General features: G+C 44.7%; 1 protein-coding gene across 3 annotated transcripts in view; it reads right to left on the bottom strand.

Annotated features, from left to right (window-relative positions):
- The window catches only part of ZBTB16 (zinc finger and BTB domain containing 16), a 190,278-nt gene that overhangs the window by 98,700 nt on the left and 65,958 nt on the right, over nt 1-25,620 (bottom strand). For all 3 annotated transcript variants that reach the window (XM_081844388.1, XM_081844389.1, XM_081844387.1), the window contains exon 3: nt 7,866-7,963. In XM_081844388.1, the coding sequence (XP_081700514.1) occupies nt 7,866-7,963 (98 nt within the window). The remainder of the gene's footprint in view (nt 1-7,865; nt 7,964-25,620) is intronic.

The raw sequence follows: 25,620 nt of genomic DNA, 5'->3' as shown, positions 1-25,620 counted from the left end.
ACTCAGAGAATGGTAAGAAGAGGCCCACAACAAGGATTTCAGTCCTCTGGCACACGATACAAAGATACACACATTTCTGATGGCACCGTGGCAGCCCTAACCTCCTTAGGGCACGCGGGAACAGGGGCTGCCCTGATCAATCCTGTTATTTAATGCGAGGGTTTATCGTTTGCTAATTGATTTCTTAAAATAAAAAAACCCTCTATCATCAGGTATCGCTCGTAAACACTTGATTAGTTAACGCGCATCCAAAGTGAAATTAAAAAACGCCACACACACGCTGCTCTAACTTCAATTAAGCCCAAGGTTTAACAACAATATAGCCAAATACTACAAAACATGTTAAGTGCAGGCAGGGGTGGGAAATGGGACAGACAGCAGATAGGGGGGCTGGCTGGTCCACCTAGGGAGTCAATTTCTAATTAAACAAGTTGTGAATTTATCCGAGAGAGAGAGAGAAAGAGAGAGAAAGAAACAGGTTTTAAAAAAACAATCCGTTGTTCCAGTGTTAAGAGGAGGCCTTCATTCAGTCAAATCAGTGTAAGCTTATCTGGGGATGGAGGGAGAGCAAAAAAAGGAGGGTGGAGGCAGAGAAAATTGGAATAAAACAGCCCAAGGGGGTGCCGGTAGCTTTCATAAACAACAGCCCTGGAATTTAACGCGGTTGTTTTCGAGCACCAGAGCAGCTCCTCCCTCCCTCCCACCCAGGCAGGCAGGAAAGGGGAAAAAAAAAAAACCTTTCATGATGACAAACTTGGCTCGACGCTCACTGTACATACTGTACCCGCAAAACAGGCAGCCAGCCAGCCAACTGCTGGCACTGGGCCAAAACGACAACAACAAACAGAGGCAGCGTGCGCCAGAGAGGAGAGGGAGGGAGGGAGGGGAAGGGAAAACACAGCTGAGAGGCAGCAGAGCGCTCTCTCCACACGGGCCGACACCGTGCTGTCCCCACCGCCGGACAGCGCGATGGGACGCTGGGGAATCGCCGGCAGGTTTGGCCAAACCTGGTTTTGCAATCCGGGTATTCGGTGGTTACAGAATATTCACACACACACACACACACACACACACACAAACACACACACACAAAACAACACACACACACCACTCTCTCTTGCATGCATGCATGAACACAAAACATGAATTCTGCATATCTTGTTTCCTAACATGATCTATTCAGCCAGCCGGCTGCTTGCATGGACTCAAAAGCTGGATTTGGGGTCTGGTTTCAAGGTAATGAGGGGATGTGGGAGCCTAGGACTTGCTGATCAGAAGGTCAGCGGTTCGAATCCCCGTGACGGGGTGAGCTTCCGTTGCTCGGTCCCTGCTCCTGCCAACCTAACAGGTCGAAAGCACGTCAAAGTGCAAGAAGATAAATATGTACCGCTCCGGCGGGAAGGTAAACGGCGTTTCCGTGCACTGCTCTGGTTCGCCAGAAGCGGCTTAGTCATGCTGGCCACATGACCCGGAAGCTGTACGCTGGCTCCCTCGGCCAATAAAATGAGATGAGCGCCACAACCCCAAAGTTGGCCACCACTGGACCTAATGGTCAGGGGTCCCTTTACCTTTACTTCAAGGTGATTGGGCTAACCTATAAAGGTCTAAACATACCGGGAGTCAAATATCTGAAGCAAGACCCCCTCGCTGGCTGAAAATGTGCAGGGAGTCCCTCCTTGACACTCTGCCAATGGCAGGCGCACATTTGAGGTGAGGCAAGAAACGGTCTTATGTTCAATGGCACCTTGTCCCTGGAAACCCCTCCATCCCTGAAGCATATCTGCCACTGACGCTCATCCCAGCCCATTTCAGTACCAGGTAAAGACCTAGTTATTTGGATTGTTTCACCGGTTTGGATATATTTGTGATTTGCACTGCACCTCACTTTAAGAACTTACAATGAACAGTGAATTTGCAATGTTTCACATAGATAGATAGATGGTAGATAGATGATTGATAGATAGATGATAGATAGATAGATAGATGATAGATAGATAGATAGATAGATAGATAGATAGATAGATAGATAGATAGATGAAGATGATAGATAGATAGATAGATAGATGATAGATGATGATAGATGATAGATGATAGATGATAGATGATAGATAGATAGATAGATGATAGATAGATAGATGATAGATAGATAGATAGATGATAGATGATAGATAGATAGATAGATAGAGATGATAGATAGATAGATGATAGATAGATAGATATAGATGATAGATAGATAGATAGATAGATAGATAGATAGATAGATATAGCTATAGCTATAGATATAGATGTAGATGATAGATAGATAGCTATAGCTATAGCTATAGCTATAGCTATAGATATAGATAGATGATAGATAGATATAGATAAATTATAGATAGATTTGCATTTGTGCTGAAACCATATACTTCCTCTCCATAATTTTTTGGCCCTATAAACAGGATATAAAAGTGGACAACTACATTCCGATTATTTTCAGAGGTAGGGCTTAATTTCAGGAGGTCAAATGTCCCTGAATTAACCTCTCCACAACACAACTGAAATCTCCCCCCCCACACACACACAATTTATTGTGGCAACTGACATCCCCCATTCCGAAAAATGTCCCAGGGAACACATGGAGCTTCAGCAACCCTGGCATATTTTGTCACCTGTCAGAATTAACCCACCTGGCTCCAGGAAAAACTGAAAGAAGGAACAGACTTTTGCCCACCCTCTTATCACCCTCAAACGTAGGTTGAAAGTTCTTTTTATACCTACAGAGAAGTTTTCGCTGGGTGGAAATGTGGAGCTCTGCTGGAGGGACAAAGCTTCCCTTGGAATATATTCCTATATTTCTAAAATTGGCCTGGCACCGTACCATGCGCTCACCATTAAAAATCTTCCTCAGTGGTAGAGCAACTGCCTTGCACACAGAATTTGTTTCAATCCCTGGCTTCCAGTATGTTTCTGAGCACAATTCAAAGTGTTGGTGCTGACCTTTAAAGCCCTAAACGGCCTTGGCCCAGTATACCTGAAGGAGCATCTCCACCCCCATCGTTCTGCCTGGACACTGAGGTCCAGCTCTGAGGGCTTTCTGGCAGTTCCCTCACTGTGAGAAGCAGTTACTGGGAACCAGGCAGAGGGCCTTCTCGGTAGTGGCACCCAGCCTGTGGAACACCCTCCAATCAGATGTCAAGGAAACAAACAACTATCTGACTTTTAGAAGACAGCTGAAGGCAGCCCTGTTTAGGAAAGTTTTTAATGTGTGACATTTTAATGTATTTTTAATCTTTGTTGGAAGCTGCCCAGAGTGGCTGGGAAGACCCAGCCAGATGGGTGGGGTACAAATAAATTATTATTATTATTTTTATTATTATTATTATTATTCCTGTAAAGCTGCACAGACCCTCGTCTGAAACCCTGGAGAGCCACTGCCTCTCAGTGGAGAGAGAGCTAGATTGGACCAAGGCATCTCCCTTGCTTCCTCTCTTCTAAGGCTGCAGTTTCCCATCATGCTCAGCTTCTGCCCTTTGACAGCAAGAGAGACTGAGTTGTTTTCAGCACCTTCCAAAACCATTTTTGGTCCATCAAGCCTACCCAGGCATGTAATTTTAGCACAGAATTTTGACATGGGAGTTTAATAGTTATAAAGTGTTTTAAAATTACTGGTTTTATTTTATATTTAAAGGGTTGGGGTTTTTTTTTTACAAAATGTAACCTGCTTTTAAACTGGTGCTTTAAATGAAGATTTTAGACCGTCTGTTGTGAGCCACTCAGAGGTCTTTTGTTCCAGCAAGCAGTATCTAAATTTTGTTAAATAAATACATGCAAATCTCTGTGAACACCCTGCAACTGTTGCTTCCTTCCCATGCTTACAGTGAGGACCAGACTGTAAATACTCCAGAAGCTAACAACTAGGACATGGTAGGAGAGCCCTATCTGTGTCCAAGGCTAGTGTCAGGAATCAGCATAACTGGGCAATCGCCAAGGTCCGCACTGCAGCAGTGAGTCCACAGTCAACCCTTGGAGCCCCCAGGCCTTGCTTCTGCTGCCGTCTCTTGCTGCTATCACCTGTTCACCTATCTCTTCTAAGCAAGCGAGCCAGGGGAGAGATGCAGAGGGCTTGCCTTCCCCTTTCTCCTGGGACAGCTGTGTAGCTAGGACTCAAAAATAATATGGTGAATGAATGAACAGCAGTCGGGGATGAGGAACAAATTTGTGGTGGGCAGGAGGGGGGTCGTTAGCTTTCTGAATTTTAATGAGAAACTATCTAATCTGCCTCCTGCCAACCTAGCGGTTCAAAAACACGTCAAAGTGCAAGTAGATAAATAGGTACCACTCTGGCAGGAAGGTAAACAGCATTTCCGTGCGCTGCTCTGGTTCGCCAGAAGCGGCTTAATCATGCTGGCCACATGACCCGGAAGCTGTACGCCGGCTCCCTCGGCCAATAAAGCGAGATGAGTGCTGCAACCCCAGAGTCAGCCACGACTTGTCCTAATGGTCAGGAGTCCCTTTACCTTTTACCTAATCTGCGCATCTCGAACCAAGAACCAAAACACAGCAATCCTTTGAAATCTACGCTTCTCCGAATTTTGCGATGCTGTTTTCCAACCAACGGATATGTGCAAAAATGTGTATACATATTAGAAGAAAGGGGGCATAAAAATGCATTTGTATATGAAAATTGACTGTTTTGAGAGAAAATGCAAAAAAGTACATTAGTCAAAACTGCATGCAAAAACTTGGGGGATGGGGTTAGAATCAAGATGATGATGAATTTTCACGATGAATTTTTTTTATGTTAACAGAAGAATGCCTAATGAATGCATGAATGTGAAATGCTGATTCTAAGATTAGAAAAAAATGAAAAACTGAGAGAAACAGAATCTGGCAGATTTCTCTCTCTCTCTGCACAAAGGCTCTGTGCCTTTATGTGTGAGGAGGTGAGTCCGTTCAGGAAAGGGTCCAAACCTTTGAGCCCCACAATCACCACACCATCAAAATTGCGTGAGAGAGACTCCCAGCCAGCCAGCCACAATAGTCAAGGCGGTATGCCGCCATCACTGAGCATGCTCTGTCCTGATTGGGCGGTCCTGCTGCCACTTCAGTTCTCTTGCTTAAATACCACCCCCCTTCTGCAAAGCTTGGGACACATAAGCTACATAAGGAGCACCATTCAGAGAACTGAGTATATGGGATGGCTGCACACTGAGTTCCTCCTGCAAGTAAGTTTGGGACTGAATTAACTTTCAGGATACCAAGCCTCCCACTTAGCATTCCAGCCCCTTGATAGCCATTTAATTAAGGAGGCTGCATAATTTGAGCCCACTCGTGAGATTCATTACAGGAAGCGAGTGCCTAATTCTGCAACAGTTTTACTAATGCAACTCCAGTGGTTGCTCGGAGAATGCAGCTTTCGCAACACATACACAGAAATGCAGAACGTATTGGTGGAGACAAAGACGAGCGAAATAGGGGGAGCCATGTCTGTCCATCCTGGAAGGATGGAATAGTAATCAGCCACTTGGGATTCAAAGTCTGCCGCTCCAGGGCTGTGCTTAAGCACCTGCAGTATCAAGGAGCCAAAGAAAACCATTCAGAATGACAAGACCTGGCTCTGAGGACCTCTGACAAAGTGTAACCAATTGGCTTTAATGGCTGGGAAATCATTGAGAAATTGTAGTTTGTACTCTTCAACAGGGCAAAGTCTGAAGCGTGGCTCATGGTCTGAATTGGTATGCATTTAAACCAGCACTGTCCCTAACTCCAATGGCAATCTTTAGAAGTATGTTTCTGGTGTATGGAGAACTCTCAGGAGGGAGGGAGGCCACAGCTTCTAGAGGCCAAGGAGTTGAACTTCTGTGCACCCAACAGTCCTTTGTCCTAGCACAATGGCTACCATTATTTAGTAGCCTGTTGTCAAGTGGGCACAAGACCACACTATGGACTAGAAAGCTGTTGGTTAAATTTTGTGCTGGCCATGAGCAAGCTTTGCCATTTTTCTCTTGACCAAGCCTGTCTTTGCAATACAGGGATAATACTGGCCTAACTTACAAGTGCCAAAATCCCAACAGAGCAGAAAAGACTATTTATGTATGTGACCATAGCTGCCTGGATGTTAATGGCCCAGAGATGGAAAGAAGACAAAGTCCCTGCCAGAGAAGAATGGCAGATTAAGTTGGTGGACTATGCCAAAACGGCAAAAATGACCGGAAGAGTCAGAGATCAGGAAGGCCAAAATTTTAATAAGGAATGGGAAAATTACATAATTTATCTTAAAAACCATCGTAAACAGCTAAAATCATTAGTAGGATTGGAATAACACTTGTAGTTGAATTTTGGATATAATGAAGATGAAAAAGATTTGGATTATTATAAAAGATGCAGCAGGAAATGGTTAACAAACAGACCCACAAAGGGGAGGAGGAGATTCTTTGGAATCTTGTTTTTATGTTGGTTGTTGGATAATTGATTGTAAATTTTTAAACTGCAAAACTATTTTTTAAAATAATAATAATAATAACAACAACAACAACAACAACAACAACAACAACAACAACAACAACAATAATACTGGCCTAACTTACCATGCCACCCGAGTGCTTAATGGGGGGTGATATGATAGCCATTTTGAAATATCTGAAGGGCTTGTCACTTTGAAGATGGAGCTGTTTTCTGCTGCTCCTGAAGGTAGGATCTGAACCAATGTATTCTGACTAAACATTAGGAAGAACTTCCTGGTGGTGATTGCTGCTTGGCAGGGCAACAGACTACTTAAGAGGCTGGTGGACTCTCTTTCACTGGAGGTTTTTAAATAGAGATTAGATGGCCAGCTGTTTGGGATTCTTCAGCTGTGATTCTTGCACTGCAGAGGATAGGACTTGGGGTACCTTCCAACTCTACAATTCTGTGATTCTATAGGGTTATCTCCATAACCTCGCCACCTCACACTCTTCACCCCCAGAAGCCCACACAGCAAGCTGCAGACACAAGATAATCCATGCAAAATAAGAAAAGCTGTTCTGTTCTTACAAACTGAGACCTAACTCAGGCTGGTGACCAGGTATGTGAGCTTTCTGTTATCACACAAGCATCCTCAACAGGCAGACCAGAGTAATATTTCACAGGGATGAAAAGGGAACAAGCTGGGTCACAGGTTAACAGCAAAGAGGGCCAACTATCAGCAAACAGCTCAATTTGGTGGCTTTGGGAAACCTTGTTTTACACACACCTGTGATTTGATTCATTCTATGTTCTCCATGGAACATAGAGTGCTCACTGGAAGGACAGATCCTGAAGCTGAGGCTCCAATACTTTGGCCACCTTGTGAGAAGAGAAGACTCCCTGGAAAAGACCCTGATGTTGGGAAAGATGGAGGGCACAAGGAGAAGGGGGCGACAGAGGACGAGATGGTTGGACAGTGTTATTGAAGCTACCAACATGAGTTTGACCAAACTTTGGGAGGCAGTGGAAGACAGAAGTGCCTGGTGTGCTCCATGGGGTCACGAAGAGTCGGACATGACTAAATGACTAAACAACAACAAACAACAAATGTTCTCCATGATGAAGGGATATGGGAAACTGAGAGGCTTGCAACCAATTTTAAAATACACATTTCTCCCAACTTTGTCTCTCTTTTGAAACAAGTCCTGCCTCATACACACACACCAGTCACTATTTATAAGGAGGGGGTGACAGAATATGAAATGCATTGACATCTGTTTTGGTCCTAAGTGTTCATCTTCTTGTACGCTCTACACTCAATATGATGGGGATGATGACGATAGAGTTTCAGTATATTCCAATCCTGATTAAGCTAAAATACCACGAACCTGGAAAGTGGATGGGGGGAAGGAATGCCCCTCCCCCCATTTTCCCAAACTTACCTGAATGAGCCAATAAGTGCATCCGGAGCCGCAGGCTGTCAAGGAATCTTTTCCCGCACAATTCACACCCATAAGTCTTCATCCCACTGTGTAGTTTCCTACAGAAAGGCAAAAGATGGGTGGAAAGTGAGTCCTCTTGGTATGCTCAGAGATTTTGAGTGCCGGGGTGGAAAGAATTTATTTTTAAACACCAGCCCTTAACCCATGGGGATGTTTCACAAAAGCTACTGTTACTGACAGATTCTCATCAGTTAAGAATCACAGGAAATATAATATATTTAACTGGAAGGGTTAAGCAGGGGAATTTTTAAACAACCGCATAGGCTTGTTGTAAAAAAAAAAAAGGATTCAAGACTTCTCCTGAAGTATTTATACATACAACCAAATAAGGTTCTAAAAGACGTGAGCATGCTCACAGACAACAAAAAAAACCATCTCTCATACACCTGGGCTGATGTGACGTGTGATAGGTGGGTTTTTGTTGTAGCCTTGCTCAACCCAGCCTCAGTTCTGCAACTGTATAATGGGTGCTTTTAATGACCGGAATGGAATAGCCACAGACAGGTTGATGCTATAATTTTAAACATGTTTCCACCCCACCCCACCACCCCCAATCTACTGATGGACCACCTCTCATGGTGGCTAGTAGGGGCTGCTGAGAAGAGGAGTCATGAAGTGCTTTTTAGATTTACCGGTATATAAAAAAAATGTGGAAACAACTGGTGAGAAGAAACAGCAATATATGAGTTAAGGAAGGGCAGAAATGCCAACAGAATGATTGGAAGCGGGGCGGGTGGGGGATGAAGAGGAAAAGGTACTTAATCAACATCCTGGGAGATTTATTTTCCTGCTTCCATCTCTACTCCTAACCCAGGGCTGTGAATCTAGACACTTCCCAAGACAGGTGATGAAAGGCACCCATCCATGGCCTTTCTGGTTGGGAGTGTGCACTGTCTCTTTTATAAAACAGCTGCTCATCAAAGAGTGAACTGGTGAAGTTCTTGAGCCATTGGTCTCACGGCCCAAATGATATTTAGCAGGCTGAGCTATATATGTCAAGATGGGGCAGTAGCAGGATTGATCCCAAGAAGACAGAGGAGGAAATAGTTGCCCAACTTCTATCGGTTTTAAATTCCCATCACTGAAATTCGTCTACAACCCTATGACAAAGACACATGGAGCAAACAGCCACCCAATCACAGCTAAGCTACAGACTGTATGGAGTATCACCCCCTGTCAATCAAATCCCTTCCCCAAAGAGGCTCAAAGGGGCATGAACTATAAGAAAAGCAGCTGCCTAGGGGCACTCAATGGGGGTACAAAGCAAAGCAGGTGAGGGGTGTGGTTTAGATAGAGGGTGTGGTCTAGAGAGAGTCCCAAGGGCAGATTTGGGAGGTCACCAGGTCTGGGGTTCCTCAGCCCTGCACTAAAAGTCCCACACAGGTTTTCCCCCCACATTTTAACAGTGGAGAGGGTCACTAAAACCAGAAGGCGGGGAATGTTGCCACAGAATAACACTGCCTAAATGTAAATGTGCTTTGCAGCATGTAGCAGTGAAAGGAAGACTGAACAAGTTTAGTTGCACAGTGCAGAATATAATGGGGGGCACAACCTGATCCCACATTTTTGCACCGGGGGGATTAACCACTTCAAGCCAAGATGGTTTTGACCCTGAAATGGATTGAACGGTCTTCTGCATATAAAACAATCAAACAGGTTGAAGCTCCTTGATGGCCCATCCACTGCCAATAGGTGTGCAAGTTAAATGCTAAAATGCTCAGGTTTAAGCAGCCCTCAGCTGAAATGCCCTCATACCCACCTGCAAAATTTGCCCCTCTGTTCACAGGTGGCAAAACTAGGAGACACAGTTGTCCATCTCCAAAAAGTTTTTTGCAACCTTTTTGCACCCTCCCTTTGGTGGCCATGGAAGTGCCTCATTTAATTTTCCCCGCTCCCACTTCTTTGCACTTATACTTGCTACTTCCAGTGGCAATGGTGGTGCCGTCCAGCGGCCATGATGCAGTGTGATTCCAAGAGTGCCCCAGGAAGAGGGAGAGAATACTTTGGCAGGTCAGAGACCTCTGGGTGCAAGGGAGACCTCCAGTGCTACTGGCTGCCACAGCTTGCAGTTAAAAAGCTGAAAAAAGTAAATACTATGAATCACCAACACTGCTGGACATATGCAAGGGAATAATTATAATTATAATTATAATTTATTATTTAAGCTCCGCCCATCTGGCTGAATTTCCCTAGCCACTCTGGGCAGCTCCCATCGAGTGTTAAAACAATACAGTATTAAATATTTAAAACTTCCGTAAACAGGGCTGCCTTCAGATGTCTTTTAAAGATAGGATAGCTGCTTATTTCCTTCACATCTGATGGGAGGGCATTTCACAGGGCAGGCGCCACTACCGAGAAGGCCCTCTGTCTGGTTCCCTATAACCTCACTTCTTGCAATGAGGGAACCGCCAGAAGGCCCTTGGCGCTGGATCTCAGTGTTTGGGGTGAACGATGGGGGTGGAGATGCTCCTTCAGGTATACAGGACCGAGGATCTAAACTACCTCACTTTTGAGCCCCTGTGCCCCATTTTGGCTGGATACCAGGTAGAGAATTCGGTCAGAAATGGGAATAGCAGCAGAAATTGCCACAAGTCGTCTGAAGTCAGGAATGGAAATCACACAAGGAAATATGAGCAGTGGTCATATTCATCTTGTTGAGTTTGCAAATCTTCCATAAATAATTACATTATTTTCTGCATTGTTTCTGATGTTTCCCTTCCATTGAAATTAATTACACACAGGCAACTCCCATTTTAGCTGCAACCGATATGTGTGTGATTGCACACACACGCACAGGACCAAACCTGGAAATGACCCAGAAACTTCATAAAGACATCACTGAAACGTCACTAAAAGGGTGGGACAGGGATGGAGCGGGGGCAGAATAGAGTGTTTGCAGGCTTTTCCAATGGATTCTGATTTCACACAATTTCACATAAGAGTGCAATGACCCGCAACGCAACCCCCACACAAACGGGGCGTTGCCTGTAATTAATTATTTTTGTTTTAACCATGATGGATAGTGAGACAAATGATGCAGTCTTTTGTGGAAGCCAAACTGTGGTGGAACGGAAACAGTGCTGCTTGCAACAAAGTCAGGGTAGAGAGAAATCGCTGCTTCCTTACACTGGGACAAGGTGTAAGCATGTCATTTTGGAGAAGACACAACATTGCCCCACATTTTCAGAGCTGCATGACATCCCACAAGGGCTGAATGTGCTGTTCTGAAGAGCCATACTGAAGGACACACGCATGTTAGAAGAGAACCACAATCCCAGTAGAGTGTTTGCAGGCTCCTCTTCCCTGCTCCCTCCCACTGCCCCAAGCAAGGCATTTGAACAGGGTGTCAGAAATGACAAAAGAACACATTAATCTTACTATACCCAACAGCTCACCTACAGATCTACATGGCAATCAAACTCGGTGTCCCAACCCTTCCATTGGTTACATAACCAAGTCTTTGTTTTTTGTTTTTTTTTTAAAAAAATAACAGTGCTTTGGCTTTCGGCAAGTCATTTATTTGAAATATCTCTATCAACAAATTTCAGCAGGAACAAAAGTTTTCCATTTGGCACCTGCTTATAGCATGATGTTATCGTAGCCAATCTTATACAGTCTCTTTCAGCAAGGTCTTTAAAGCACTTTATCTCTCAGGCTCCTGGTAGCGAAATATGATTGAAATGTTCTATTTATGCTCAGTGGATTAAGGCTATTTTATTGCCACACACATAAGAAAAAAAAAGGAAAACCCTTGCAGATGTAAGCAAGGTATTATAGCCATCCACGCTGTTAAGATCTGAAAGAGAAAGATCAATAGACAAGTCGACCATTTTCACTAAATTTGTGCTTTTAAGAAAGAAGGAATGGAGGGGGGGGAGAGACCCACGAAAACACATTCAAAGTATGTGGGTATTGATTCCCAATTATACACTCCCAAAATGGCACAGTCCAGAAAAATGATCTGCAGTTTTTAATATTTGAAATCTGACTGACATCATAAATTCCTAATCTCTTGTGCATCCTGAATAAGTAAATAAATGTCACTCTAAGCAAAGTAAAGCCACAATGTGGTGCAGAAGGGATTATGGAGGGAGACACACACCGTGGAAATCTCCTTCTGCTTCAAGAGAACGCAAGTGATCCTCCTGGGGAGGTTTGTGCCACAGGTTAATACGAATGCACAGGTGAAGACAATTCTGCTGGACTGGTGCTGAACAGGCTGACACAAATAAATCAGCCCCAAACTAGCAAGCCACCCATCTACAAGCTGTGCCTGCCATTGTTCTAGCAGTTGGAAATTTGGGAGTCTTTTTCCTAACAGCACAGCAGATTGCTATGGCTTGCACATGGCCCAATCTTAAAGGGGGAGAGTCAGAAAGGTATGTTTTTATCAAGCCCGTCATACATGTATATTTATCAAGCAAAGCTCTAGGAGTAATACTTGTTGTTGTTGTTTAGTTGTTTAGTCGTGTCCGACTCTTCGTGAGCCCATGGACCAGAGCACGCCAGGCACTTTTGTCTTCCACTGCCTCCCGCAGTTTGGTCAGACTCATGTTTGTGGCTTCGAGAACACTGTCCAACCATCTCGTCCTCTGTCATCCCCTTCTCCTTGTGCCCTCAATCTTTCCCAACATTAGGGTCTTTTCCAGGGAGTCTTCTCTTCTCATGAGATGGCCAAAGTATTGGAGCCTCAGCTTCAGGATCTGTCCTTCCAGTGACCACTCAGGGCTGATTTCCTTAAGAATGGATGTGTTTGATCTTCTTGCAGTCCATGGGACTCTCAAGAGTCTCCTCCAGCATCATAATTCAAAAGCATCAATTCTTCGGCGATCAGCCTTCTTTATGGTCCAGCTCTCACTTCCATACATCACTACTGGGAAAACCATGGCTTTAACTATACGGACCTTTGTTGGCAAGGTGATGTCTCTGCTTTTTAAGATGCTGTCTAGGTTTGCCATCGCCTTTCTCCCAAGGAGCAGGCGTCTTTTAATTTCATGACTGCTGTCACCATCTGCAGTGATCATGGAGCCCAAGAAAATAAAATCTCTCACTGCCTCCATTTCTTCTCCTTCTATTTGCCAGGAGGTGATGGGCCCAGTGGCCATGATCTTCGTTTTTTTGATGTTGAGCTTCAGACCATATTTTGCGCTCTCCTCTTTCACCCTCAATAAAAGGTTCTTTAATTCCTCCTCACTTTCTGCCATCAATGTTGTGTCATCTGCATATCTGAGGTTGTTGATATTTCTTCCAGCAATCTTAATTCCGGCTTCGGATTCATCCAGCCCAGCCTTTCGCATGATGAATTCTGCATATAAGTTAAATAAGCAGGGAGACAATATACAGCCTTGTCGTACTCCTTTCCCAATTTTGAACCAATCAGTTGTTCCATATCCAGTTCTAACTGTAGCTTCTTGTCCCACATAGAGATTTCTCAGGAGACAGATGAGGTGATCAGGCACTCCCATTTCTTTAAGAGCTTGCCATAGTTTGCTGTGGTCGACACAGTCAAAGGCTTTTGCATAGTCAATGAAGCAGAAGTAGATGTCTTTCTGGAACTCTCTAGCTTTCTCCATAATCCAGCGCATGTTTGCAATTTGGTCTCTGGTTCCTCTGCCTCTTCTAAATCCAGCTTGCACTTCTGGGAGTTCTCGGTCCACATACTTAAATACCTCCTTATAAACCTTCATATCAAAGTCAACCTTTGCATGCAGAGGGTACTGGGTTCAACTGGCATCATCTCTAGGTACAGCTGGGGGGGGGGTCCTGCTGCTGCCAGTCAGTGTAGACAATACTGAGCTAGGTGGACCAATGGTCTTACTCAGCATAAGGCCATATGGTAACTGAAGAGGGTTGAGGCTTCTACTGAATTTTGGCATGCTGGTTTTGTGAATGTGATCACATGGGACAAGACTGCACACAGCTGAGCATATCCTGGGTCAAGGGGGCCATGCTAGAAAACAGCTACTGACTTATCAAAACATTCAGAGAGTTCACTGAAAAAAAGAGCCAAGTCATGTGAGCTAAGTGGTCTTCATTCAGGTTCTGAATACTGTCACCAACCACCTCCCAGAGTGGCCTCTACCTTCCCTCAACTGCCACCACAGGGGTGGAGGGGAGGGGAGAAGAAGCAGTAATAGTGATATTATCCATTCTACTGTAACATTATATATATCACAAGAAGATCAAACCTCTCCATTCTGAAGGAAATCAGCCCTGAGTGCTCTCTGGAAGGACAGATCCTGAGGCTGAGGCTCCAATACTCTGGCCACCTCATGAGAAGAGAAGATTCCCTGGAAAAGACCCTGATGCTGGGAAAGATTGAGGGCACAAGGAGAAGGGGGGCGGCAGAGGATGAGATGGTTGGGCAGTGTTCTCGGACCAAACTGCAGGAGGCAGTGGATGACAGGAGTGTCTGGCGTGCTGTGGTCCATGGGTTCATGAAGAACTGGACACGACTAAACAACTAAATAACAATAACAACAACAACCCACAGCCTTGGTTCCACCTGAAATATGATTGCGAAGCGGGAGGCAATGCCTACAGTTGAATACATCAGTGATACATCCTTTTTCTATGCAGGTGCCAATTGTATGCAGAGGGTCTCAGGTATGAACCCTAGAATCTCTTCTCACAGGTAGAAGGGCTGGGATAGTCTTCTACGTGAGACAATAGAAACCAGCTACCAAGATACAGTGCCAATACCATAGGCCTTGTTTGCCAAGGCGACAAACCTGGACTAGGAACAACCCAGGAACCTAGTCCTTCAAGCAGCTAAAAATTGGACAGTGGTACTCATGAAAGTTCATCTTTCCTCACTCTTCCTGCGGAGCCCATACCAACGAATTTGTGGTGGGCAGTTGGCTTCAAGAAACTGGATGGACTTTACTCCAACTCTGGGAATATTTAAGTAAGCCAGAGCCCCAATCATAGATGGTGGCTTGCAAAGATGACCTACTCATGAGAGAAGTTATCTCTGAACAGCGAGCTTGAAGCAGAATTGACAAGGGCTTTGTCCCCACCCCTTTTTAAACTATTGAGGAAGACTGGAGTTTGTGGGGGGAGAGAATTGCTGTACTCCTGCCTTCCGCAAAGGCCACTGGAAAGAACAAACAATCAGACACTGGACTGGAAAGCAGGGGGCCTCTCGCAAGCAGTAGGTAATTAAAAAGGCCTGTAAAATCTCCTGCACAAAAAAAAGCAGCACTTCAAAGAGACCGTAATTCCAGCACTGACCAGTCAGGACTGTGTGGTGTAAAAATTATGAGTTTTCCCAATGGGGTGCTTTGTGTGAAAAGGCAAAGGGGATTGGTGGCAAGTGATTCGGCACCACTCGGGGAGAATTTTATGTTTGTGTGTGTACAAAGGGTGTGCGCGGGCATTTGTCAACGCAGGCCGAATCCACCCGCACACAGGAACAGCAGGGGGGGCGGAGAGGAGAAAGGCTCACATACAAGGCCACACTGCTCACTCGGGCCTTTGTTCCAGCCAAGCCAGAGCAACTGCTACTACTCAGGCGCTGCTGCGGCAGCAGTTGCTAACCCAGGATGGAGGGACATTGAACGTAAGGGCAGCCTGGCTAGGTCAGGCCTACAGAGGCTTCCCACATGGAGTGCCTAACCTCCTGGAAAGGCAACACACATTTTTCACCCCAGCACCTACTCCCCAAAGGCATACGCCACCACCCCAAGGCAGCCTTCTCATATATCTCATATAACCATAGAATCAGAAGGGACCCTGAGGATCATCTAGTCCAATTCCCTACAATGCAGGAATTTGCAGAGGTCCCTTGTGGGGATCAAACCCATAACCTCGGCGTTATCAGCACCACGCTCTAACCAAGTGAGCTATCCAGCAGGCATGGGAATCTAACTTCCATGGACTTCTTTAGAAATGGAAGAAACTTCCACCTTCAATTATTCTGACATGGTGTTCTTTTCACCAGTATATGCATTTGGGGGTACATTTTCACCTAATACACTCACTTTTGTACACATTTTTCAGTGGGTGGGAGACCTGTCCATTTCTGAAGCAACCACCAATACATTTCATTGAGTGACCCGGAATTCTAGAATTACACAAGAGGGTCGCTGGTGGCGGGACACCTGCTTTGCCTGCAGAAAGTTCCATCCCTGGCAGAATCTTCAAATAGGGATGGGGATGTCCCCTGACTGAAACTGTACCAAATTGATACCAGTGTGGACAATCCAGAGCTTAGAGGGACAGATGGTCTGACTCAGTATAAGTCAGATTCTCATGTTCCTAAGTTAAAAAAGAAAACAGAGATTGACAACTCCTGGAGTAGCTCTCCTAGGTTTCTGGCTGGAAACAATCCCAGTCCGACTTGGAGATGTCAGAAACTGAACCTGGGAACCAACTGCATGCTAAGCAGATGCTCTTCCAGTGAGCTTCTTAAATTCCAAATAAAAATACTACTACTATATAATGCCCCTCTTAAAATGGGGGGGGGGAGAGAAAAGGGGATCACTGGGGATGCTCCCGAAATACCTGAAATTCCAGGCATTAATGAAGAGGGTTTATAGATACAGTGGCACCTCAGGTTACATACGCTTCAGGTTGCAGACTCTGCTAACCCAGAAATAGTACCTCGGGTTAAGAACTTTGCTTCAGGATGAGAACAGAAATTGTGCTCCGGCGGCGTGGCAGCAGCAGGAGGCCCCATTAGCTAAAGCAGTGCTTCAGGTTAAGAACAGTTTCAGGTTAAGAACAGACCTCCGGAACGAATTAAGTACTTAACCCGAGGTACCACTGTATAACCTTTTTTTCTCTCCTTTGGATAATATAAAATTTATGCTGCATTTGTTCTTAGAACCTGATGTGTGTACTATGGACAAAGCAGATTATGAATGCAGCTATACAAAGGTCACTTCCCCACGGCCACCTGTTTGCAAGCCAGAGTCAAAGCATTCTCTATTTTTGCTTGAGACAACCCCCCAAAGCAAAACATTTCCCATCCAGTAAGTGTCAGAGTCACGGGCAATTTCTAAGACGAGCCAACTTGGTCCATCACACGGGAAGTGTGAGCTCTTGCTGCCCTCTCAATCCTGTGTCAGAATAGCGGTGGCTTTCCCCATTTGTGCAAAAATGTGTTTATTTACATATTTATGAGCCACACTTTTATAGGAAATGTAGCAAGGCAGTGTACAACATGAACATTAATACTACAACAACAGCAGCAGCAGCACTGTTGCTAAAAGCATAAAGGGAATGTCAATAAAACTGGCTGGTTACAAAAAGTGGCCTGTCTGAATGGTCCAGTTTTTGAAAGATATCTAAAAGAAAACTGATGCAAATCTTTGGTGAAGTTCCCAGTCTAGAAGTGGCCTGCAGTTTGCTGCTGGCCTTTAAAACCAAAATTCCTTGCATTAGTGAAACAAACTGAGACTAGCTGACTATGCAGGCCCCAAGAAATCAGAAGCTGGCACCTCAGAATTTTCCGTGTTGTGCAATAGATGTTGGTGGCACCTGGAAAGCTAAAATCACCCCTGACCGGCCTTTCTAGGTTCCTGGCCTATTACTTTGGCCAATGAAAATTGGACATTCATTTGTCCCACTTTATTGACCTTTCTTTCCAAAGAGATATACCAAACATCCTGTTTTCTTTGGTGTTTCTTTTTCTCTTAGGGATGGGTGAATTTCGGTTTCTTTTGTTTTCTCCTTTTCCCACTCTTGAGTTCTCCACATTTCCACATAATTTTGTACATTATTATTGTTTTTAAGTCCTCATGAAAATTCCATCAGCATTTTTAGGGAAATTTCTCTCTTAATATACACATTTTTGTATGCAATTTTACCAAATACACACATTTTTCCAAACCAGATTTCCCCTAATATTTACATGTTCTCCCTAATAAAATGCATTCTGTATGCTATTTTCAATAATATATTCAATTTAATACACAGATCCCCCTGGTATGTGCATTATTGTACATCGCTTGACTTGAAAGCTGCAATGCAAAATTAGAACAGTGCAAAATTCAATGGATGTTCACATTTCGGGTTCGCATAGTGTTTCCTAAAAGTTTGAATTTGTTAGATTGGTCTTTACATGTGAACTGAGTCAAATTTCTCCTCCCATCTCTGTTTTCTGTACACTGCTCTGTGGGGCCCTTGTTAGGGTTGAAAGCCAGTTTGTAAAACTAGCTTTTATTTTTATAAATGCATACAATAGGTGACAACTTTTAACCCACTGTAAACCAAACAGTACTTGTTTGCAGCCCAATACCCTAAACTCTCCTGCCTTTTTTAAAAGCTGCAAATAAAAACACCTTTTATAGTATATTTATTTAACAAGCTCCCCCTCCAACCGCCCCTCCTCCTTTCTCCCCTTTTCTTGTTTAATGAGGAAGAAAAGGGTGCTTTGCTCCGAAGGGGGAAGGGCATAAAACTCTGAGTTGGCATTCAGAAGGGCCTGAGAGTTTGCACAAAGATTCTCTTCCTTCAGGCAGACTCGGCAAAACCAAAAGAAGTACAGATTTTAGGACATTTGATTTTTTTTAAATTTTAAACGAAAGTATGTGTATAATTCTACTCCAACTCCTCAAACAGACTGAATACAATGGTTAGGAAATTTGACAGAAAACTATTCCCGGTCATTTATTGCCTTAATACGCACCTTTGTCCAACAGGCAGTTTTGACAAGAGCAATAAATTCCAAATTTATGTCAACAGAGCATATGTTGAACACCTCATTTCTGAGCTAAAGCGGCATGCCGCCCCATAAATCACCGTTCTGTTTGAAATGAAAGTAGATTACAGGCCTGGGTTATTGAGCAGTTAGAGCTACAGTCATATAAATCAGAACTTTTAACTCTGGGCGATCCGTCGTGCAATTAACTAAAGGGTGCTTTGTCATTTCAGGGCTCGAGCACAGGCTTCGTGAGGCGCATAGAGCTACTGGGGGGGCATGGGGTGTTAAGGAGGGAGGGAGAGGGGGGAGTTTATTTGGCAACTGACAGATTTGGTCACCATCGTTATACTAAATACCTGTCGGACTAGTTAATTTTACAGCCAACTGACTAATCCTTTCCAACATTTGCCGCTAAACGCAGATGGGGGCAGTGGGGGGGGGCAGACTTGCCACCTCAGTGCTTAGGATCCTAAGTAGTTACTTGGGGAATCTAACGCAGCAGCTGCAATCCAAGGTGTGCGCCTCTTGAGCCTTCCAACGCAAGGGATCCTGTCTATTCCTTCACCTCTTGCAATTTTTGGTAGCAATTGAAGGGCGATTACTGCCATCGCTGCTACACCCACCTTCCTCTTGTCGTTTAGACACTGCAAAGACTAGACCAGTGTTTCCCAACCTTGTGCCTCCAGCTGTTTTTGAACTACAACTCCCATCATCCCTGACTAGCAAGACCAGTGGCAAGGGATGATGGGAATTGTAGTCCAAAAACAGCTGGAGGCACAAGGTTGGGAAACACTGGACTAGACGGTTACATCCAACGTGACAAAAGCAACTCAACTGCTGCAACGTCTTCTCTCCATAAACTCCAGAAACTTTCATTTGTGAAGGTTGCTTAAAAATATCGTGCCAGAGAGCCTCGACTTTCTGAGCCAAAGATTCCAGGGTTCCTAGAAAGGGGAACTGACTATTGGTTCAGTTTGATGCACAGTCAAGCAGCAAACCCCAACCTGGTGCCCACCATGACTACAACTTCCATCAAGTCCAGCCAGCATGGCCATAATAACTGAGCCTGGTGGGAGCTGTATTGCAAAACCTGAGGGAGGCACGAGGTTTGGAAAGGGCTGTAGTAGAGTTATATCTTCACTGTGGCAACAGCAGATGTAGAGAAGGTTTTAAGGTCAATTTCTGGCATCTCCAGTGTCTGGGGAGAGGGTTAAGGAACAGGTTGCAAGAGCTGGAGGAAATCTTCCCTTGTCCAATGCCCTGGATAGCTGCTGCCAGTCAGGGCAGACAACACTAAGCTAGATATACAAATGACCTGGAATAAGGCAGCCTTCCAACTAGGAGTTTAGAAGGTCATTCTTTTGGATGGTTGAATTATGAAGCAGATGAGGAATTTTGCACGACTCAGTGTGAATCTGTGACCAGTCACTCTTGCATCCCTGCAGATAAGGTCTCCTCAACAATCGAGACTGGAGGGTCATCTCTTCCAACCCAGTGTAGACAAAAATAGGCTTGATGTACTATTAAAAGGTAAAGGTAAAGGGACCCCTGACCATTAGGTCCAGTCGTGACCGACTCTGGGGTTGCGGCGCTCATCTCACTTTATTGGCCGAGGGACCCGGCGTATAGCTTCCGGGTCATGTGGCCAGCATGACTAAGCTGCTTCTGGCGAACCAGAGCAGTGCACGGAAACGGCGTTTACCTTCCCACCCCAGTGGTACCTATTTATCTACTTGCACTTTGACGTGCTTTTGAACTGCTAGGTTGGCAGAAGCTGGGACCGAGCAACGGGGGCTCACCCCGTCGTGAGGATTTGAACCGCCGACCTTCTGATCGGCAAGTCCTAGGCTCTGTGGTTTAACCTACTATTACAGAACTGCAAAGTTCAGCTCAGTCGGTGTGGATCCCTACCAACGCTGCAGAACATCTCTGCTGGCTTTCCAACAAGGAAGGCATATGCCTCTTCCTAATAGACTTCCCATCCTTTCAGCTGGGTGCTATGATGACAGACCAGAAAACGTACATTTCACCATGCAGCAGATATTTAAACTGTGGAACTCACTTCCACAGGAGGCAGCGATGGCTCCAAACTTGGGTGGTTTTAAAAGAGAATTGGACAAATGCATGCAGCAGGTGGCTACCCATGGCAACCAGCCATGGTGGCTATGATCTGCCTCCATGTTCAGAGGCAGCAATGCTTCTGAATGCCAGTTGCTGGAAACCAAAGGAGAGGAGAGTCCTCTTGTGCTCAGGTCCTGCTTGCCAGTTTTCCACCGAACCTAAGAACAAGATGATGGACATCTGTAGATGAACCACTGGACTGCCCCAGCAGGCTCTTCTCATGTTCTTCCCAGGATGAGAGGAACCTGCCTTTCTATTACAACCCCTTGCTGCTAGATCTTGATATATCATTGAAAGATGCTGGTTGGACTAGCAGCCCCTGGATCATAGCTGTCAACGTTTTCCTTTTTTTAATGGAAATTCCCTTATTCCAAATAGGATTCCTCGCAAGAAAAGGGAAAAGCTGACAGCTATGCCCTGGAAGAATCCAAAACATCATCTATGCACCAAGGGAACGCCCAGATGCTCAGGACCATAATAAGGAGGTAGCTTACTGGATGATTTGGAAATGAAACAGGCCGACTGTCAACTCTAAAGCTGAACTGGTTGCATATCCCCCTAGACACACAAAAGCAGCAGCATTTGCTATGGACTCACATATATGTGTTTGTCCAGATGTTTTTCGAAAGGCGCTGTTGTGATGCAAAGCGCACGTTCTGGAAGGTTACCAGCCATATGAACAGCAGCAGCGGCACTATAAAAAGATTCAGACGCTAAGTATTTCCTTCCCTATAAAATATTCATTGCAGTATGTGAGAGCCAAGGAGCCGAAACCTTAAGCCTTTTCTAACTTTGTACTGCAGTAATAAACAGACTTTTATAGGAACCTTCTGATTTTATTTATATCAGGCTATAAATATGTTGTTCTATCAGAGACAGAACCACAGGCGAACGTACGCAGGCCCTTTGTGGCTCTGCAGGGGGACCTGCATAAAAATGGAAAATGAGCAAAAAATTATGCATGCTGGTTTTAGGTTCAAATTTGAAAATGAATAAATCGCCGCAATAATTTGCAAAAGAAAAATTAACTCCCTTGTTCTTTTATATATAAATATATATATATAATACAACACGGAAATCAGGTTTCATGGCTTCCTTTACGATGATTTGTGCCAACTTAGGACAAAAAACAACAGATCTCTAGCTTAAGCTCACTTATCCTAATAAAAGTTAAATCAGCTGTCAGCTTAGATCTTGGACTGAACACATACTTAAGAATATCTATTTTACTTCTGGAATGGGGGTTGGAAGGGAGAAAGTGTTTACAAAAAGATGCCACAGAGGGAAAATTACAGCCATGTCTCCTCTTTTCATCGCTGTTCGATTTGGCTGTTTCAGTTTTGTGTTAACTGTTTGCACTGATAAAAATGGGAACCGGGGGGAAGGAAAGGGATTAGGCTGTATATAAGGGTATCTGCAAATACAACCACACACCTCCTCCACATCTCCCCTTCTGCAGAGAGGGCCACCCATGGAGTTTCCACAAGGCTGTGGTCCAGCAGACACACTCAGCCGAGTTTTCTGATAGGAAGCAAAAATTTAAAAACAAGAGCCAAAGAAACATGGGCACTCAGCTGCAAACACAGGAAAAGCACATAGCTTTTCAGGCAGCATTCTCCAACCTTGGGTCCCCAGATATTGTCAGTCTAGAACAGGCATAGGCAAACTTGGCCCTCCAGATGTTTTGGGACTACAACTCCCATTATCCCTAGCTAACAGGACCAGTGGTCAGGGATGTTGGGAGTTGTAGTCCCAAAACATCTGGAGGGCCGAGTTTGCCTATGCCTGGTCTAGAACCTCCATCGTCCTCAGCCAGGTGAGCCAGGTTAGCACAGTATCCTAAGCAGGGCCCACTGTTGATGCTCTGCCTTGGGTCCCCTTGTCTTTAAAACAAGCAAACAAAAAGGCACTTATTGGCTCCCAGAAGCCACCATCGTTGGTTCTGATACTGCTCCAGAAAAGAACTCATGCTTTGGAAGCAATGTTTGTGTGTTTGGGGTTGGGGAGGATGGTTGTCCTCTGCAGCTACTGGCAAGTCCTGTGGGGATCCCCATGAACTCCACAGGACCCCATTGGACAGCAGTCCTCAATCCTGGAGTGGGCTTCCTATATAAATTGATATCCATATATTTAATGCAATTCAAGGCTACTGAGAATGCAAGAGGATTCACATACAATACAGGTGGATACCACCGCCATGAGATCATGGGGCTAGGAGCCATTGAAAAAAGATGCACCACCACTTTTGAGGCATGAACAATGTTCAGGACACTAATGAAGGCAATGTTCTGGGGGTTTTGCAGCCTTTGGAAGCTGGGAAAGAAAACCGAGAGTCCCAGGAACTCTCCTGGGTCAGAGCGGTAGAGAATGTGCACTTATTGAAGCAACAGGAACTGAGGAAGCTACTTTAATCCATCTATCTCAGGATTTTGTCTACACTGAGTGACAGTGGCTCTCCAAGGCTTCAAGGAGGAGACTCCCCAGCCCTACCTGAAGATGCAGAGATTGAACCTGGAACCTTCTGCATGCAAAACACACACTCTACTGGAAAGCTACAGTCCTTTCCAGTGTCAATCAGCAGTTGGATCTGGTTCCTCCAGTAGGAACCGGAACTTAAATGCAAAAATTGGAACTGAAAGAATTGAAGCGGCAAATGTATATAAATATAAGGGTTCTCCACTTGGGCACTGAATACAGTGTCCAGTCAAAGGCTGCTGTTTAGCAACCTACTTATGGAGAGATGGTCCAACTCCATGTCATTGCATGTCTTTCCTGACAAGTTGCTTGGTTTTCACTAAAAAGCAGCTCATCGAGAAAGGAGAAACTCTGAGCAGTGTGGGTGGAGAACTACTTAATACCACTCTTCAGCCATGGTCTTCAGATCAGCTTGCATATAAACCCCCAAGAATAGAATAAAGACCCAAGCTAACAAAGACATTACAGCAGGCACTAAAAAAAACAATATATATATATAATATCCATCATAAAAACAGAATCAAGGCTATAAAAGACCTGGGTGAATATAAAATATTTGCTGCTGGTGCTGGAACACTAAGGAGGGTGGCACTGGGAGAAATTCTCTTGGCGAGGGGTTCCAAAGCTGAGAGTGCTACAACAGACAAGGCCACATGTGTGGTCACCAGAGACTAGCCCTCTGAGGCTGATTTTAATGGCTGGACAAATTGACATGGGAGAGGTACTTGTTTTTGGTGCCTTGATCCCAGCCCATTGAGTGCTTTGATGGCCATCATCAGGTACTTTGGACCAGCAGCCAGTCCAGTTGATTAAGAGCAGGAGGGATCTGCTCTCTATAGTCTAAGGGTCCTTCCAGGTGAGCATTTATCATGCTCATGGAAGCCCCCACTTTTTTGCAGTGTCCACACAATGCCACCATGGTCAAAATGCCAGCCTGTAGCCTCCACTTAACCGAGAATTACTCTTTCCAAGGAAACTACTCCAAGTTAGAACAACCTGTTTCAAACAACTTGCTTGAGACACCTCAAACCTCCTAGTGCCGAGGGTTGAATTGCAGACCCCAAACTGTCTCCCAAGGAAGCCTTGCTTGCAGGCTGTACGAGATGTCATCACCGCACGGGTACCTTCGGGTTTTGTGCTTTTTAATAACTGATTTCCCCGCCACACGCATATACACTGTGCAACGGCTTATGCCACGAGAGCTAGCCTGATATGGAGATGGGAAATGCACCCAAACAAAGCAACAGGCCTCTCCACTCCGCAAGGAGTCTTGCAATAGGCACGGCTAACTTCGCACGCCACCTCTGATTCTGCAACTTCTTTGGAGGATGCCATTAAGGAGACGGGGGCCTGATTTGCCTCTCGCTCGCTCCACTCGCGTCGTTTCGTGCTCTGCTAAATCAATATGAAAATCAATTCATCCACTGATACATTTTATCAAGATACATGCGGCAACGCCACATCTCATCTACAGTGCAGATATTGTAGATGCCCAAGGTCATCACACAGAAAAACAGTCCAGCGAAAAAGAAATCCCCCGTTATAGATTGCCTGCAAATCAGAAAAGGGAATGGAATAGAGAGTGGGCAGAGAAGATGAGCCTGGGGAGGCAACAATTACTTGGGGGGGGGGCTAGGAATCAAAGCCCTGTTCGGTTGTTGAAAGGGCACACAACAAATGCATAAGGAGGGAGAGGGACACATCATCTCTCCCCCGACTTTGCACGTTCACTGACCCTCTGCTCAGACAAAAACCCTCGTCAGACACTGAATGAACATGCATAGGTTTGGGGGTACAGGGGCTTGGGGGTCCACAGGGCAGGTAGGAGTGGACACCTGAGCTTCTTCCAGGTTAAAAATGGGGTAAGGCTATTAGCAGAAATTGAGTGATATTTGTAAAGAAAAAGAAAAGAAGAATGTATACAAAGTAGAAATGATATTATACAATATAAACCTGTGTAAAAAAAAATAATGTCTGTATTGTAGTATAATGAGACGGATTGGAAGGACGGTGTCAATGAACACTTTTACTTTGTAAATAATTTTGTCTTGCCTTTTCTTTGCTCTTTTGATTTCTTTACTTCTTATCTTTATTATTTCTTTATTTTCTCTTCCTTTTCCCCCTCTTTGTTATTCCTTTAGAAATTTTCTATTTTTTGTATAATTACACAATGTTTGTGCAGATATGTAAATTTTTAATCAATAAAGAATAATTTAAAGTAAGTAAGTAAATAAATAATGGGGTAAGGTAGGGGCCTGGGTGGCACCTCAATGGGTCCAGCTTTTGGAGGGTTCAACACACATTCAATGCTCATTGCAAGCACGTGACTTCTCCTAAAGATGCCTGGCAGCTGTAGTTTCCACCTCACAGATATACAGTTCACAGCACTCATAACTAACTGCAGTTCCCAGGATTCTTTGTAAGGAGTCATCTCTCTCTCTCTGTGTGTGT

The sequence above is a fragment of the Podarcis erhardii genome (genome assembly GCF_964252035.2).
Source record: "Podarcis erhardii genome assembly, chromosome: 16".
Classification (NCBI taxonomy): Eukaryota; Metazoa; Chordata; class Lepidosauria; order Squamata; family Lacertidae; genus Podarcis; species Podarcis erhardii.
Note: the sequence above shows the minus strand (reverse complement) of the source record. Positions and strands in the feature narration are given on the sequence as shown.